Consider the following 19264-nt stretch of genomic DNA (forward strand, 5'->3'; position numbering starts at 1 on the left):
AAATAAAATAAAATAAAATAAAATAAAATAAAATAAAATAAAATAAAGTAAAATAAAATAAAATAAAGTAAAATAAACAAAATAAAAAAGTGATAGTAACAACTCCAGTGGTTGTCTGATAAAGCAAAGACCAGTTCAAAGTCACAGCATCAGATTCTCAATCTGACTTGAAATGGCATGGTTGGCCCTCTCCTCCCCAGATGTGTCATGCGGGATCCCAAAAATGTAACCAGAGCAGAATCTAGAATCGCCAAAGGAAATCATCTGTCAAGGCCATCTGTTCATGAGCCTCACAATGGATTGGCCAAGCGGTATCACGGGCCCCCACAAGACAAAACAGCAAAGGCCAAAAGAAATATTATCAAAGAGGAAAATGGCAGCCAGCAGAGACTTCAGACTATGGGTGGAGGACCTAGGGTAGGGGCTCGGAGCGCAGTAGGCTGGCAAGAACTGGAGTTAGAAAACAATTGCCAGATTCATGAGAATCCCTCCCGGGCTACACAGAGCGGCTTATCCCAGCACTGTCAAACAGGTGTAAAAACAATAAAGACATGTCCTGAGGCTGTACAAGCCCATGGGAGAAGTGCAACTCAGCCAACGTCCACCATTCCTGTGGAGAGGACAGCAGTAGAGAAGCATGGACCCATAGACACCACAAAGGAAGACTTGGTCCCCAAAACCCACTGTTTGGTGCATGTGACTGCAGTGTCTATCCTGAAGTCAGATACAGATGTTAGAGCAGGTTGGGGTGGGCTGCAGGGACCAGGAGGCAGTGGGTGGGCTCTTGGCCACTTGCTTGTGATAGGCGGGTCTGGCTGTCTCAGGAATCTACAGCTCAGTTCCTAAAATAGATCCTTGTCATGTTTCATTCTGATGACAGGTGATTTGATAAATGACGCTAACTTTACTCAGGTCTTTACTCAGGTGCAGGATGCCCCTGGTGGTCTTCTTTTAGACAGAGTCCCTTTGGGGAGAAGAGTCAATGCTCTGGGTGTGTGCTACAGGCAAAAATGGACAGCCAAAGAATAGAAATCTCGTCCATCAATCTCCTAAAAGACTTAGAAAAGGGTAGTGGCTGGAGCCATACAGCAGATGGCACCTTTTCTGAGGATGTTCTAGTTTACAAAGGCCCTGGAGTCTCGGAGCCTGGAAGGGAAACCTAGAGAGAGTCATGTCTACTCTCTAAACACAGGTCATATTTCTGAAAAATCTCCCTTCTTTCCTTTCTTAGTTTTCCTGTGGTTTGTAAGTTAGTTGGTTTTAGGGGTTTGATGTATTTACTTTGAGACAAAGTTTTAGACTGCCTCCAAGAGTCCTGGCATCTAACTCTCTGTGTAGGGAAGGATGACATTGAACTTCTGATCCTCCTGTCTCTACCTCCCAAGTACTAGGATTATGGGCATGTGCTACCATTGCCAGTTTATACCAATCAAAATCAGGGCTTTGTGCATGCTGGGCAGGTACTCTACAAACTGAACTGCATTTCTAGCCTTAGAATGCTGTCTTGGGTAGAAAGCTGGCCCTCTGCTTGTCCACTTCCATTAACAGAAGAAAGCCAAGTGCATAAAACAGAGCTTTGAAGGACTGCATGTGAGTTGCCTCTGATCTCACTGGAGGTTCTGAGAAGAGAGACAAAGTCCCTTCATCTCAATGCTTTCTTGGGGGTTTTAAATATGCAAGGCCAGCGGGATTTGGCACAGATTCCTTTGCCCTGGACTACTGAAGGGACAAAGAAATGAGGAGGACTGGGTTGGGAGGTGGAGTGGGGAGACCAAGAGACAACAGGGGCCCTTGGACCTCATTACGAATTAGGTCACTTTAATATCCGTAATTAATTTTAACTCATCAGATTGAAAGAAGAGGTTGAAAGGGACTTGGAAGGAAGGAATTGGATGGCCTTGCAAAAGCCCAAATCATAGACAACATGTTTTCTTAATTAAAAAAATAAACTGGTCTGTATATTGGGTGGGCAGGGTGAGTGTTGAATCAATCAAGTGAAATTATAATTTTAAAAAGCAATCAGCATTGCAAGCGAAGCCTCTGCAGTCTGAGGTCCGAGGAGCCAAACTGGCCACAGTTCTCAAATGCAGTCTACCACTGGCTGACATCATCAGCAGGCCCCGGAGGGGAATGCAGACTAGTAATTCAATTCAACAGACTGCCTCCCAGGGGAACAAACCAAAGCAGGCAGTCCTTTCTAGCTTTTATTTTTTTAAGGCCTCCATCCTGACTGTTTCTGGTGGTAAATACAGGAACACCCATGCTGTGTGGTGCTTCCAAGAAAACACCATGACAAGGAGAAGCAAAATGTCACATCACACTGGGTAGTGACTACTCGAGTGTCACATCCAAGTTACTGACGTCAGAGAAGGCTTAGTAAGCCACAGCCCGAAATTTAGGAGACACTTCTTCCCAAAGAAAAGTGGGGTGCTTTGAGAAGCTGCACTCATTCTTCCCAGGCCCCTAAAATGACAGTTGTAATGAGCCGACTCAAAAAATAAGCACAGCCTCTAGAAATTATTTGACTTACTTGGGATCCCAGCAACATGCTGTAAGCACTTACTTCCTCGAAGTGGGTGTAAGTAAGTAATCTTTGAAGGTGTGCCATGTGGCTACATTTCATCAAATCGTGACGATCTGTGAGGTAGTCCACACCCTCACAATACAGAGTGAGGAACTCAAGCTTAGACCCATCACGTAGGTTTCTCCAAAGCCACAAGGTTGCAAGAAAGAGAAAATTCTGACAGAGAATCTCACAGCAGATAGTCAATGTCGTACTTGTTTTCTGGGCTGTTGAGTAACACCAGGAATCCAGGACTCAGGAACACTTGCACCACGAGGATTGTTACCACTGGAACTCAGTGCCGATTAATAGCTACAGACCTGCTTCCAGGAGCCTCTACTCCCTATTCCTCCCTGTTCTAGAGAAGACTTTTGAAAGTTGGAATTAACCCTGAGACACTGGGGGCTGTTCCTTCTCTCTTGCCCTTCAGACCTGCTTGGCCAGATGGATCTGAATATCCACTATTATAGGCTTGGCCACTCAGAGTACTTCCTATGGTAAGCAGGATGATCAGAGCTGGACACATGGTGTGAGCCAGTCCAATGAGCATCAAGGCCTGAAGCCAGCAAAGGAGAGAAGCCTATATTTGAAAATAAGGTTGCCAAGGTCTATCTGAGACCCTGGGTAACCTTAATGTACATTAACTGTCTTTGTGAGGATTCTGCCAACGAGAAACACGGGAAACAGAACTATCTAGAAGCATCTGTACCCAAGAGTCCAACCAAGCTGAAGCAAGAAACCCTCAACTTCCCAGGTAAATGAGCCAATAAAACCCATATTAGATGCTCTGGCTATCAAGAGTCCTGGTTTAATAAATACAAGTCCATAGTACACAGCTGTACACCACTTCGTGCAAGTTGAGCCCCCACAAATCTGAAATGCCAAAACTTAAACCTCAATTGATGGTTGCCAGTCAAACTGAAGTGCACTAAAAATACTGTATAAAATTAACATACAGCTACAGGTATGTAAGATGAATAGGGAAATTAATTTTGTCATTAGACATAGGTCTTACCCTAAGAAATCTCATTATGTATATTTGTAAGTATCCCCAAATCTGAAGAAAAGAAACGTCTGAAACCTTTCTGGCCATACGCAGAGGATCTGGGTTTGGTACCTAGCATCTACCTGGTGGCTTACAGACATCTGTAACTACTCCAAAGACCTGGCACATCTGACCTCCATGGGCACCTGGCATGCATGTGGCACACACATATACACAGGGGCAACACATTCATGAATAAAATAAAATAAATCTAAAAACTAAAATAATTGGGGTGTCTCCATGATTTTGTGAGAAGAAATAAAAAAAAAAAAGAATTGTAGAAATCTCATCAAACAGAAGGATGCTTGTCTGAACCAAGAGGTGGGATGTGAGGCTTACAGTTCCAGCCTTTGGGTAACAGTACTCTATACTGAGTATAGGAGGGATCCTAGGATCCCATACAGATATCTGTGACTGGAACATCAGCACCATTCTTAGGACCCCCCTCCCCCCACTAGCCACTGTAGCTGATGAGCAGAAGCAGTCCAGCGTCTGGAGTCATAGGTACCTTTGTCCTAATGGAAACCAAGGCTCCATCCACACTCACCTGAAGCACCGGAGCCCCGGGACACGTCCTGCGACTGGGTGGACCGGTTGCGACTCTGCTGCCGACGCCGACTGGAGGCTGACCTGGTGGTGCGCACGTGGACCTCGCTCACCTTGAAGAAGGCCACCATGAAGGGCTGCTTGTCGTAAGGGCCGTCTCTGCCCACCAGGCCCGCCGCACGGGGGTTGACGTGGAGTCCTTTAATGCAAACCAAAGCCCACCCCTCTTTACTCCACGGAACCTCAGGCTCAAAGCTACACAACGAGGCGATTCTTTCTAGTCTTTCATTAAAAGAGTAAAGAGTGGGGAAAGGTGAACAAGGTCCCATGCATCCTCCCACCCTGGCTGGCCCTCTGTAGATTGGGAGACACATTTTGAGTCTGCCTAAGTACAGGATCACCCCAAGGAGCGCTCTGGTTTCTGGTCCTGCTATGTATAAGTATTTATACTTCCTTTCTGGCTGTATTTCTCAACTGTGCAGCAGGACCGGAAATGGGAGCCCATCACAAGGGGTTTCCTTAAGGGTCTCTTGGCAAAAATCACTGGACAGTCAGATCCTAACGACTTCCTTTTCCTCCTCTTCCTTTGGTGCTGGGTAGAACCTGGAGCCTCATGCAAAGCAAATGCCCCACTGATCTGTGTGCACCAAGCCTCCGATGAGGATCTCCCACCAGGCTCAGCTGTGGAGGCTCTCTTTCCATTGTTATACTTGTGGGGGACTTGGCCTGAGTCTGCTTCCTAGTCCTGGCTAGGAGAAAGGTTTTGCTTTTCCATATGGTCACCCTGGCATCATGGACTGGGCTACAAACAATGGTCCCACCGCAACTGCCACAGAGGAAATGAAGGAAACCGACTGTGTGACTGTGTGACAGAGGCTGGCAGGGCGCAAAACCCGACTCACCGTCCCGAGTCACCACACTCAGCTGGAGTCCCATGTTGTGCTGCGGTGTCACCACCCACAGATTGCTAGTTGCTGTGATGTCAAATTCCAGCCAGCCTTCCTCGGAGGCCCACACCACCCGGGTGTCCAACAAAAATAGGTCAGAGTCTCTGCAAGAAAGAAAGAAAAATGGCGCAGTGAATCACCTGCTGTTCTGTAGTTCATTCCTCCTGTGTCTTGTCAGGAACAAACACGAGGTCAGATTGTGCCCATCTGTGTGACCAGCCACTGCTCTGCCTGGATGGCATGGTAGAACATACAAACACAGCATAATTAGCAAAGACACAGACTGTGAGCTATCAGGAGGCTCCGTAAATTCACCAAGACCGCCTGTGTCCCACACCAAATATTTATTGGAATTATGGTAAATTCCAAACGTTATTTCGTTTGTCTCGATACCTAGTTCAGTTTTATGACTGCACTGTTTTATTCATGGTGCCTTTTATTGGTTAATAGCTTAATTATGGCTAATGAGCCCTGAAACATAGAAGGGATGTGTAAGACTAGATTAAATCAGGATCCAAATGAGATACAAAAAAAATTAGGTGTCTCTTGCATCAAATCTCTGTAAATACCATCAGGCTATACATATAAGATACATATGAATCAAAAATGAATTTTCCATCTAGACTTAGCAACAATTTTCCAAGATATTTCATTCTACACACACACACACACACACACACACACACACACACACACACATATATATATATATGCAAAGTACCCCCCACCACTGGAAACACTTCTGGGTTTCATGAAATTTACACAACCTCCACTGGTTTTAAAGAAGCGTCCAATTCTAACAGTGTACATTTACAGAGTACTCTCTTCTCTCCTCCCTTGCTTTACTTATTGTTATGATAATCATCGCTGCTGGGGTATAGTTATCTCCATGCTCAGCCGGGAAACTGAGTCTTAGACATGAGATCATGTAGCCAAGAAGAAAGCTAACCAAGTCCGAAAATTTAGTCAGTGAACAAAGGGAGGAGCTCGACTTCAATTCAAAAAGTTTTCCGTAATGACAGACTGTCTTTTGAGATTATTTCCCAAGACAACTTGTGCTAAGTGAAAAAAGTTCACTCCTCGTTCAGCGGCATCTTTTAAGGCCAGTGGAGCATCTGAGCTTAGAGTCTGAGATTTCTTTGGTGGGAAATCCACTGATTCCTGCTTCCAAGGCTTGGAGTTAGAAGAGAGCTCTATTGTCATCGTTTTTTCAAGTGTAAACAGTAGGTAGAGTGACAGGGAGTTTACTCAGCTGCTTGGCAGTCTGCAGGGGCAGACTCAAGCTTGTTCTCCTTAAAAGTCTCCCCTGCGTGGATGTGTCACATTCCCTGTGGACAGACTACCCCCCCTGTGACTGGGGCAACAACTTCGAGCCCAGAATTGAGGGATGTTCATGGAAAACAGCAAGAGGGGACTGGGAGTCCAAGGCTTTGAAGTTGAGATGCAGAAGGACATAAAGTCCACACTGCAAGGTCACAGAAGACCCTCATCCAGAAATAACACAGACGGCACAAACAGCTCTGTGGGAAAAACAGCCCCAGGACCGACACAAGCTGAGGAAGTAGTCATCTTAGGGGAAGACTTTGGCTGGCATTACCCAGAACAAAGACCCAGAGGGAAGTTAAAGGTAGGAAACAGAACATAGATTCCCAAATACAGAGTCCCTGAGGAGGGTCAGTCGTTATGTGCAGAGCTTCAGTTATGCAGCAGGCAACTTACTATCTAAGGAAGTGCAATAGGATGCAGACAGAGGCAGGGTGGGCGTGGCAAGGCTGGCACACAGGGTTGGAATGGGCTTCTGCTTCTGTTTGTAAAGAGGGGGGGTCACAAGAAAGGGTGGGGAGCTGAGCAGGCTGGTGCACACCTGTAATCCCAGCACTAAACATCATTGTCTACAGTGGAGACAGGAGAAAGAACTAGGAGAAAGAGAAGGCGATGAATGAAAGGGGAAGGCAAAAATATGGATCTGGAAGCAAGTAAAATCGGGGGTATCAGTGGAAAAAAGCTGGGGAGAAAGATGAATTATGACAATGTGGAAGAAATTATGTTTACACCATTGTACAGGCTAGTTTTATGTCAATTTGACACAAACTAGAGTCTCATCAGTGAAGGAGGGGAGCTCAGCTGGGAAAATGTCTCCATAAAATCCCACTGTAGGCAAGCCTGAAGGACATTGTCTTAATTGGTGGTTCATGAAGGAGAGTCCAGCCCATTATAGGTGGGGCCTCCCCTGGGCTGGTAGCCCTGAATTCTTTAAGAAAGCAGGCTGAGCTAGCCATGGGGAGCAAGCCAGAAAGCAGCACTCTTCCATGGCCTTTGCCTTAGCTCCTGCCTCCAGGTTCCTGACCTGTGGAGTTCCTTTCCTGACTTCCTTCAGTGAAGCCCAATGATATGGAAGTGCAGCCCAATAAACCCTTCCCTCCTCCAGTTGCTTTGGTCACAGTGATTCGTCATCACAGCAATAAAAACCCTAAGACAATGGTTCATGATCATCAGTGGACATGAGGGGGGGGCTGACATTCTGTTGATAACTACTGCAGTTATCTTGGACATCCAGAATGCACGGTTGTTTCTGTTGTACCTGCTGCTCACGGGTAATAAAGTTCATGGTTGTTCTCAAGGATTATGAGACTGGCTAAGCAAGTGCAGACCAACAGCTACTGGTTCAAGATCAGAAAGGGAACCTTGGCTTTAAGCTGCCCAGGTCCTCTGCAAGGGATAGCAGTAATTCCCTTTCTCATGGGACAAAAATGCTTGACAGACACAACTTAAAGAAGAAAGGATCACTTTTGCTTCATGGGTTCAGAGGTGCATCCACAATTGCTTGGACTCACGGGCTTAGGTAGAACAGCCTGGTTGTAGGCACATGTAGCCATAGGGGAGAGCTAGTGACTCTGAGGGAGTCTCTTTGAGACAGAGGGTGAAGGAAGGAGGAACGAGGGCACAGGGTGAAAGAAATATGGGAGAGGAAGGGAGGGAGGAAAAAGTTGGGACAAGGGCAATATACCCCAGCTAGTCTCTAGCAGGCCTTAGACCTCCCAAAATGAAAGCCAGTTAGAGGCCAAGAGTGTAACACACAAGACTGTGTTGCTCATATTCAAACAATAACAAGAGATAACTTAACATAAAGACTTATATAACAGGGTTAAATGAGATAAAGAGATATACATATACACACAGTTCCACAGGACACTATACCAGAGGCCTCTCCCTCTCCCTCTCTCCCTCTCTCCCTCTCCCTCTTTCTTTCTCTCTCTCTCTCCCTCCCTCCCTCCCTCTCTCCATTGCTCCCCCCCTCGTGTGTGTGTGTGTGTGTGTGTGTGTGTGTGTGTGTGTGTGTGTCTTGCTTCACTACATAGCCCTGGCTGGCCAAGATCTTACTATGTAGACCAGACTGGTCTCCAACTATCTGTCATCCTGGTGTAAAAAAGCATCAAATAAGACATACTGTCTGTCTCAAAGTAGATAGTAAGAACTGACGCCCGAGTTAACTTCTGACTTCCCCACAGATGCCCACACTCCACCTTCTGTATCCCCACAGGAGAGACTATGGCAAATGGAAGAGTTCAGGTAAATTGGAAATGAAAATCATTGATTTGAAGGGTTGGTTTGTAGGATTTGGCTAAAGCTCATTGCTAGAGATGGCCATATATGCAAGTGCCCTTTGTCAAGAAGCTCATCTGGAATGTTCCATTATGAAGAATTCCTTGCAGTGGTTCTTGGCTTGTGCACCAGAGGCTCATTCTTCATGGCCACCATTCCCATCTATAAAAAGAAAAGTCTAAAAATGTTCACAGTATAGGCTGAAAATACTGAGCAAGAGCTCAAATAAGTAAGAGATCAAGACCCAGTGTGTTTAAAGATCAGAGTTGGCTACAGATAGAAAACAGGGCAGCAACGGGGTTAGAAGGCATGAGCTGACCTCACACACCAGGTCAGGGTGCCTGAGAGGTGCACACAGGAAGGCACCTAGTATGGCTCATTGTGGTGGAACCCCAAGTCTTTCCTGACTTTACCCTATTCCTCCCATTTGAGAGAATGTTGTGTGCTCAGTGTGATGGTGTCACAAACACCTATAAGGTCTGAAGGTGTCCCCCAAAGTCCCAGGTTGGGAACTTATTCCCCAATGCAGCAGTCCTGAGATGGGTCTTCGGGACTCTCAGGGTCTTCATTACAAGGACTCTCCCCTCATAAATGGATGGAATCCTTGTCACCAGAGAAGGTTCCTGATCATAGAAGGAGCCATAAGGTTCCTCTCCTCTCCTCTCCTCTCCTCTCCTCTCCTCTCCTCTCCTCTCCTCTCCTCTTTCCTCTTCTCTTCATGTATGCACTCTCTTTCCTTTCTTATTTTCCACCCCAAGATGTCATAGGAGAGGGTCCTCACCAGCTATGGCTCCTTGATTTTGGACTGCCCACCCTCCAGAACTGTGTACTAAGAAATCTCTGTTCTCTGTAAAATTCCAGGCTCAGGTATTTTGTTATAGCAAAACAAAATGAACCAAGAAAACATATTTACACAATTAGTGCAATGAATTTTACAAAGGAATTGAGCTCTAGGAATTAAGCACAACCTCAAAGCACCTAGGAACTCACACATGTGGTTCTGCTCTGACCCACATTTATTCATTTCTTCGGTGACTCAATCTTTCTTTGTCTACCGTCCGCTCTGTAAAGCGTACCCTCCCTTGAGTAGGCCTAGGCCTCTCGCTCAGTGTTGGAGTACTTGCCCAACATGTACAAGGGTTCTAACTCAAGTACCAGAAAAATAAGGCTCCCCTAAACCAAACAGGATATGTCTGATCTTCTTAATACTACTCTGGCAGAGTTGAGATGAGATGGCCTCTGCTAAGATATGTCAGACCTCTATATGAAGACTCCCCATCCAACCAGTCACCCCACCTGGGTTATTTGGACTTTTTGATATGGCATACTCAACTTACATATCCACAACAACAACAAAAATTCTCAAAACCAAAGAGAGATGCAAATTGTAAAGTACCCGTTGATTAGTTTGCTCTTAGCACACAGCTCCCATTTTGTGTGATGATCAAGGTTTCCTTGACCAAAGACAGAGCACATTCCATGTGTTTCCAGGCCTGGTTGTGAGTTTCCTCAGACTAATCATCCTGGACAATGAAGGGTTTGTTTGTTTGTTTGTTTGTTTACCAATTGACAAGGCTAACTGAAGACATCTACAAGTTAAAAACAAAAGTAATCATACCGGAATTTAAGTTGATCAACTGGCATTCCTCTCTAAGACCTGGAATGTTCCAGTCTGTGGGTACTACTGTCCCCATATGGTTTCTCCTGTGACTCAACCACCAAGGTGCCTTCCAGGTTGGTAGTACTTTACTGGGTAAAATATGATGAGCCTTTCCTTTACTCATTCCAGTGAAGGGCAGGAGGTGCCTGAATATTCATTCTCCTGATAGACTGTAGCCAACGCCACAGTACCCTGTCAGAAACAGTTATGTTTGCCATAACCCATTTTATTAGAAAAAGAATGTTCTTGATAAAGTACAATTTATTCATTCAAAATAAGCAGATTCATTAACACATTCCTTTGTTGTGTACAGGTTTGGATTTAGTGGTAAGTTAAGATGCAAAACAAAATTCAAATGCTGGTAAATTCAACACAACAAGGAGAATCCAGCTTTTGAGGAGACAAAAAGTTAAAACAAAAAAAAAAAAAGGGAAGAATATTTAACACTCAAACTCTTCTTTGTATAATGTATGTATTTAAATTTTTAGCCACTAGAAAGGTAGACAAGGTGTAAATTTGAAAACAGAGTACTACAAATCAGAATACACTGCTTCATGCATGCACACGCACACACACACACACACACACTATACATACATGCATGCAGGCAAGCACACACATGGTTTTAAGGATATATACATAAAGAGCTATATAAATTGGTTGTTATAATGACTTTATAGCACTTGGTTGTGCTAGGTTTTCACCTCAGTGACTATCATATTTCAAGATGCTGTAAATAGCCAACAGGCACCCTTTCTGCTTTATCCAGTACAAACCAGTTTGCTGTCAGAAGACAAACAGAAAGTCCTAGCAGTGTTTGTCCCATGACTGTTTCAAGAGCTTCTGCATAGGTTAGCTCCTCTTTGTCACCCTAACAGAGAAATATGATCAGCTCCAGCAGAGGTCTGCCAATACTTTAAGTACCTTGGTCACGATGGCCATGCAGCCAATTAGCACATGCTCTTAACCCTCTTCCCTGCTGCCTCCAGTAAAGCCTGAATCAGACTATGACTCCTCAACTGCAGAGCTTTGGGCTCAGTAGGCCCAGGTGGGGACTGAGCAGGTATATATGTGACAGGCTTGAGAGAGATGCAGACATTACTGATCTGGGAGAACACTCCATGAAGCCAGGCTCAAAGCATATCACCTCTCATTAAACACTTGGGTTCTCTCTTTGCCTGCTTGGTGGATGTAAGTTTGGAGACCGTCTTCTCTCAAGATGTATCAGGGAAAGTCAGATGGAGGCTGGGGCAGGAAATAATGTTTGTATTATAAACTAGTTATCAACTTAGGCCTATAAGCAGAGTCACAGAAAGACCAAGCCCAAAGCTTAGTGTTTGAGAAGACAGGTAGAGATACAAACGGAACTGATTACTTTATATACAGCCAGGGCTTTTCAACCTGTCTGCTTTAGCTACTGAACAATGACTCCATGTCCTAGAGGCTTTTCCAGCCTTCCCTGGTGACAAAGAGAACGGAGAAGCCCTACACTTTTTGAATAAGAACACATCTAAATCTTATCTATTTTAACTCTCCAATCCTACATTTCTACATCTTTGTCCAATGTCAGGAAATGAAACAGTTAAATTACTGCTAATTTTATTGAAGAAAAAAAATATGCTTCATAAAATAATCCTGACCACTAATGTAGCTTGCCAATTCACATGTATGGAGATGCATGCAATCAAAAGCAATCAGTTTCTAGTAATGAATAATACATAAGGCACAGTGTGCAGAAACATAAATAAACCTATTTTCCTATCTCACTCAATCTGACTGAGTTTGTAACCAGTACCCAAAGGCTTGCTGTCTTCTCCTACCACACACCATGACTTCCCTCCAAGGTGAAACACCTCCACATTCTCCTGGGTATATGCAACATTTTTATAACTTTAATTCCATGCTGTTCTTTACAAACAGATCGTAGGATTTTGAGCGAAGCTTGGGGACTTCTCAGGCTTGGGCTTTGGTTTTGTACTTCAGGTAGGGAGCCTTCTGGGTAGAAGGAGCATCATGGGTTTAACAGGGAAGATGTAGCAAGCTTCTGGGATGCATTACACAGCCCCCTTCTCAAATGGAAAAGGAGCCAATGCCAAAAGGCTTATTGCTAGCCTGAGGCCCACACTCAGCTGTGAAAACCAGGCAGAAAAGAGAACATGGTGTGGCTGGGGACCAGGATAAAAGGCTTTCTTCTCCTCAAGTGACAAAAGCAACTTCCCATCCTGGTTTTTTCAAATTTGCCCTTCTTTTTAGAAAAGAAGGTGTCTCAGGTATCAGTTGAGTTTCTATCTTCACTGAAAACCCAACAGCATTTCATAGCAGCACCTTCTATCCACGAGTAACGCTGCTCTAAAGAAATGCCTGTTCTGGGTCCTGTAGCTGAGCCAGCTACTGTAATGGGGTCTCATTATAGACCTGTGTTTGGTTAATAGTACATATATCAATATTTGGGGGTATCCATTAAGAGACTTCCAAATCCAAATGCTAGTAAGATGCTGGCCCCCATAATGTAAATTTCTGGTTATGAAGTATTAGACTAATACCGCCACCCCCAATCCAAAACAAACAAGCAAAAAATACAAACAAGACAGAACAACAACAACAACAAAAAACCCCAAAGGAATGTGTTGACAAACTTGCTTGTTTGAAAGCATCTTAGAGTGGGAAGCCAAGAAACACATGAGGGGTCAAATCCAAGACCCCAGAGTGGGGCGGGGGGCCCTGAGGCGTGGTGTTTGCTGACTCTCTCATTTCAGAACATTTATGAATTCCTACAATCAATACACCAAAGCAGAAAGCAGAAGCTTGGCATACTATCACCAGCTAAGGATAAAAATGAGCGATGATGATGATGATGATGATGATGAAGAAGAAGAAGATGATGATGAAGATGATGATGATGGGTTGAAGGTATCTAGGGTAGGAAAGAGGAAGGCCTCAAAGGAACCAGCCTGCCTAGAAGTGATCATGTAAACGTGATCTCACAGAGGTTTGGGTTCAATTTTCTTCTTCAAGTCCTGGCTGCCATGAACACCAATATTTTCATTTGAGATATTTGCCAAATATTAAGCTGTGTATACACGGGATAGGAAGCTGAGAAAACAAGCAGAGAGAAGCTGTTTAGAAGCTTCAGAGAAAAAGAGGGATTTTTTTGGCAGTTTCACAATGCTGGGGGAGTTAAAAATGAGAGTTCAGAGCCCACCAAGGACGAGGGCCTCTGCTAAGCATCCTAGTCTCAGCTGAAACCTCCAGGGGGCTAAGCTGCAAGAGGAGGGGGAAACCAGAAACAGATGAGCCTTAGCAAACCCGGAAGCCCCGCCTCATCGAGGACAAAAGGATGAAGCGATTTGCTTGCACTGCCTCTGACTTCCAGAAGAATGTTAAATTCAGCCATGAAGAAAACAGCAATGTTTATAGCTGATTTTATTAAATTATATACAAGATTTAATAAGCAAGTTGTCAGGCAAGTCAGGAAATAAAATCAAATGCAGAAAACAATCAAGGGACTAAAAAGACAATGTAAATAGATCCAGAGGTGATCCAGACACTAGATCCAGACCTAGTTTCTGAATCCAAGCTTATGTAACGGTAACAAATCACAAATGGAACTTGTTCCAGGATCTAAAATAGCTTTAATATTAGAAAGTCATTGTATGTATTGATACCATAAAGGATTAAAAACGACATAATCCTATGAAATCAGAAAAAAAAGTAACATTAATTTTTAATCTTAAAAAAACTCGTAGAAAGTTTAGAGGATAATTTCTTTAGTCTTCTTAGTTGTTTTCTATAGAAATATTTATAACAATCATCCTAAATGGTAAAATAGTAAATCTCTCACTTACTCCCAAAGGTTAGTGTGTAAGTAGATTTTAAAATTACATTGGACTTCCTAGCTAGTGAAATTCAGAGGAAGGAAGGAAGGAAGGGAGGGAGGGAAGAAGGAAGGAATTATAAAGAAAAAATAAATGATATTTACAATTGATATGATTATACTCATAGATAGTTCAAAAGTGTGAACAGAAAGGATTAGTATTAACATAAATTGTCAAGTTTCTGGATACAAGATCAATACACAAAAATCAACTGCAGTTCTAGACGGGAGCACAAACCAATTACACACACACACACACCACACACACACACACACACACACACACCACACTAACATTTACCATTAGAATTGAAAAATTCAATGGCAGGATTGGAGAGATGACTTGACGCTTTGGTGTGAACCCGTGAGTTAGGTCGGTGAGAACCACAGCACTTGGGTGAGACACTGAGCATGGTCACACAGCTCTGTCATACACCACCCAGAGCTGTGTGTGGTGAAGATGGGAGGAGTTCTGGGGCTTGCTGGATATTAGCTTTGCCAGGAATTGTGATCTCTGGGTTCTGCCCCCCCAGAACCCCGCGGGGGGGGGGGGGCAGAGAGAGAGAGAGAGAGAGAGAGAGGAACCTGACACACTTCTCTGTCCTGTATTCAACCTTCTCCATCCACATACTTATTATACCACACACGTATGTATTATTCTCTCACTCCCCCCTCTCTCACATACACACACACACACACACACACACACACTTTGATACTATATGTGCCAGAAAAAAAATGCATTTTAAGTTTGCTAATTCTTACTTTAAATGTCTTCCCAGAAACCTGTTTGATAGAATGTAGTAGAAGAAGGACATCATACATAAAGAGAATAGGCTGCCATTGCCAAACAAGACATTTTTGTCAGACAGAGGAGGACATGAAATGTGAGATCCAACAGAGGCAAGATGACTGGCTCATGCACAGAACAGCCACACCTCAGAAAGTAAACTTCTCTGTCATAATTTCTGACTGACTCTCACCAGAATCTCTTGGACTTTTAGGAACACAAAATTTACTGAATAAGAACTATAGACAAAACGACATTCTTTAAAGACCTCAAAAATGCCTGATTTATCCAAAGATGCTATGGTGATAGGAACACTGTTTGAATGGTTGGTCGCCAGCTGCTGCTGGTGTTCTGGGAGGTTGTGGAACCTTTCAGAGGTCTGGCTTGCAGAAGTAGATCTCTGGTATAACCCATAGGTGGGCTTACAGGTTTTAGCCTGGCCCTGGATCTCATCATAGTCTCCCTCTGCTTCCCCATGTACGAAAATGTAACGGTCTGTGCTCCAACTCCTACCACAGATTAAGCCACATGCCTCTCTGGCCATGAACGTGTAGGCTACAATAAATCCCTTTTTCCCTAAGCTCCTCTTCCATAGCTGAACTTGGTCACTATGACGAGAAAGGTAACTGACACAGATATGCCAGAAATAGGTCATCCTGTGTGTGGAAAGCAACATGGTACCAGTTTGCTACGCTGTGAGGTATGGGAGGCCAGGGGGAGGCCAGGGCAGCCTGGAAGTGTAGTCCAAGCCTGAAGACAGCTACTGTGCACATCACAGGGAAGCTCAGGAGTGATCCTTAAGAATGCAGATGGTCACACATAAATTGACCCTAGTCTTTCTTCTCCATCTCTCCTCAACTCTAACAAAACATGCTGATGGGTGATGGATGGTCCAGAGAGCAACTGAAGTATAAAAAGGCTTTCTGTAGGAAGGCCTGAATTCTAACAGACCTGCCCTATCACCAGTGGGGACAGACCGGAGCTCCAAAGATGGACATATGGGTCATGTCATAAGTGTGATGCTGACCTCTTCTGGGTACTTCTTGCTTATCCTAGCTTAAGGGAACCTCTGTGTCATCAGGGTGACTTTGAGGAAATACAGCAAACAATGGTTTCGGTAATATTTAGCCTTGGCAGAATTCAAACGTGCCTTGCTTTATTCTCTCAAATGTGACCATCGCCTCCCATAGTCGATGGGACAGGAAAATCCTCGTGGGAAAATATGAAGGGAAGGCCAACAGTTTTCCAAACCGTTAGTTTTATATAAAATGCAAACTTATATCAGCATCACTGTAAGGACGTATCGGTTTATAGTGCCAAATCTTGCTCTTGTTTTAAATATATTTTATTAATTGAGGATTCCATACAAGTAGAATGTGGTGATTTGAATGAAAATAGCCCTCATGGGCTCATATATTTGAATGCTTAATCCCCAGTTAGTTGAACTATTTGGGGCAGATTAGAAGGATTAGGAGGTGTGGCCTTGTTGGAAGAAGCATGTCAACTGGGGCGGGCTTTGCGGTTCCAGAAACCCACGGCAGGCCCAGTGTCTCTCTTTCTACCTGCTGCCTGCGGATCCGATGTAAGCTCTCAGCTCATACTTGCCTCTCCGCTGCTCTGCTTCCCACCATGATGATAATGGACAAACTGAAACTGTCAGTCAGCCCCAGTTAAATGCTTTCTTTCGTAAGAGTTGCCTTGGTCATGGTGTCTTTTCACAATGGTAGAACAGTAACTCAGACACCTTCTATGTGTTTTTTTTTCTTTTTTTTTTATTGGATATTTTATTTACCATTTAATATTTTATCCTCTTACCCCATCCCCCCCCTACCTGGGAACTCCCCATCCCCTTACCCCTCCTCCTTCTTCTCCGTGGATGTAACCCACCTACCCCCCCCACTCCCACTTCCCCACCCTCAAAATTCCCACCCCCTGGGGCGTCCAGCCTTCATGAGGTCAAGGATCTCATCTTCCATCTGTGCCCGGCAGGACCCTCCACTCTTATATATTCAGCTGAAGCCCTGGATCCCTCCCTAAGTGCTCCCAGGCTGGTGGTTAGGACCCTGGGAGCTGTGGTTGGTTGGTATTGTTGCTCTCCTCATGGTGCCACAAACCCTTTCAGCTCCTTCAGTCCTCACTCTAACTCCTCCATTGAGAACCTCATGATCAGTTCAATGGCTAGTTGTGAGCATCTGCCTCTGAATATGTCAGACTCTTGAAGGCCTCTGAGGAGACATCCATATCAGGCCCTTATCGGCATGTACTTCCTGACTTCCACATCAGCATCTACCTTTGGTGACTGCACATGGGATGGATACTCAGGTGGAGAGGTCTTCAAATGGCCCCTCCTTCAGTTTCTGTCCCTCTCTTTGTCTCCATATTTGCTCCCTTGAGTATTTTGTTGCTCCTTCTAAGAACTGAATCACCCCCACTTGGTCTTCCTTTTTTATGAGCTTCATGTGGCCTGTGAGTTGCATCTTGGGCATTTCAAGGTTCTGGGCTAATATCCAATAATCAGTGAGTGAATACCATGTGTGTTCTTTTGTGATTGGCTTACTTCACTCAGGATGATAATTTCTAGTTCCATCCATTTACCTAGGAACCTCTCGAATTCATTGTTTTTAATAGCTGAGTAATACTCCATTGTGTAAATATACCACATTTTTTGAATCCATTCCTCAGTTGAAGGACATCTGGGTTCTTTCCAGCTCCTGGCTATTATAAATAAGGGTGCTATGAACATAGTTGAGCATATGTCCTTGTTATATGTTCGAGCATCTTCTGGGTATATGACTAGGAGTGGTATAGCTGGATCCTCAGGTAATGCTATGTCCAATTTTCTGAGGAACCGCCACACTGATTTCCAAAGTGGTTGCACCATCTTGCAGTCCCACCAACAATGGAGGAGTGTTCCTCTTTCTCCACACCCTCGCCAGCATCTACTATCACCTGAGTTCTTAATCTTAGCCATTCTGACTGGTGTGAGATGGAATCTCAGAGTTGTTTTGATTTGCATTTCCCTAATGACTAAGGACACTGAACATTTCTTTAGGTGCTTCTCGGCCATTCGAGTTTCTTCCATTGAAAATTCTTTGTTAAGCTCTATACCCCATTTTTTAATAGGGTAATTTGGTTGTCTGGAGTCTACTTTCTTGAGTTCTTTGTATATATTGGATATTAGCCCTCTATCAGATGTAGGATTGGTAAAGATCTTTTCCCAATTTGTTGGTTGTCGTTTTGTCCTATTGACAGTGTCCTTTGCCTTACAGAAACTTTGCAGTTTTATGAAGTCCCATTTGTCAATTCTTGATCTTAGAGCATATGCCATTGGTGTTCTGTTCAGGAATTTTTCCCCTGTGCCCAAGTATTCGAGGGTCTTCCCCACCTTCTCTTCTATTAGTTTCAGGGAATTCAAGGCCCATACCTAAACATAGTAAAAGCAATTTACAGCAAACCAGTAGCCAACATCAAGCTAAATGGAGAGAAACTTGAAGCAATCCCACTAAGATCAGGGACTAGACAAGGCTGCCCACTCTCCCCCTACCTATTCAATATAGTACTGGAAGTCCTAGCCAGAGCAATTAGACAACAAAAAGAAGTCAAAGGGATACAAATAGGAAAGGAAGAAGTCAAAATATCGCTATTTGCAGATGATATGATAGTATACTTAAGTGACCCCCAAACTTCCACCAGAGAACTCCTAAACCTGATAAACAACTTCAGCAAAGTGGCTGGTTATAAAATCAACTCAAACAAATCAATAGCCTTCCTCTACATGAAAGATAAACAGACTGAAAAAGAAATTAGGGAAATGACACCCTTCACAATAGTTGCAAATAATATGAAATACCTTCTATGTGTTTTGATCATATTAGTATCTTATATTTCTCCCAAACTTCTCCCAGGTTCCCTCCTCCCTCCCAGTACTTTCCTTTTAGGCGCTGGGGATGGAACCAGAGCTCTGTACATGCTGGGCAAGTGTTCTATGTTTATCTACACCCCATCATCTTAAAATATAAGCACTCAGCTGGGCGTTGGTGGCGCACGCCTTTAATCCCAGCACTTGGGAGGCAGAGGCGGGGGGATTTCTGAGTTCCAGGCCAGCCTGGTCTACAGAGTGAGTTCCAGGACAGCCAGGGCTACACAGAGAAACCCTGTCTCAAAAAAACAAACAAACAAACAAACAACATATCTATCTATCTATCTATCTATCTATCTATCTATCTATCTATCTAT

General features: G+C 44.0%; 1 protein-coding gene across 1 annotated transcript in view; it reads right to left on the reverse strand.

Moving 5' to 3' along the window:
- The window catches only part of Bmp6 (bone morphogenetic protein 6), a 153945-nt gene that overhangs the window by 9473 nt on the left and 125208 nt on the right, over window positions 1-19264 (reverse strand). The window contains exons 3-4 of the mRNA XM_028763209.1: window positions 5057-5205; window positions 4156-4353 (exon numbers count right to left, since the gene is read on the reverse strand). Of these exons, the coding sequence (XP_028619042.1) occupies window positions 4156-4353; window positions 5057-5205 (347 nt within the window). The remainder of the gene's footprint in view (window positions 1-4155; window positions 4354-5056; window positions 5206-19264) is intronic.

The sequence above is a fragment of the Grammomys surdaster genome, unplaced genomic scaffold (assembly GCF_004785775.1).
Source record: "Grammomys surdaster isolate TR1022 unplaced genomic scaffold, NIH_TR_1.0 137, whole genome shotgun sequence".
NCBI lineage: Eukaryota > Metazoa > Chordata > Mammalia > Rodentia > Muridae > Grammomys > Grammomys surdaster.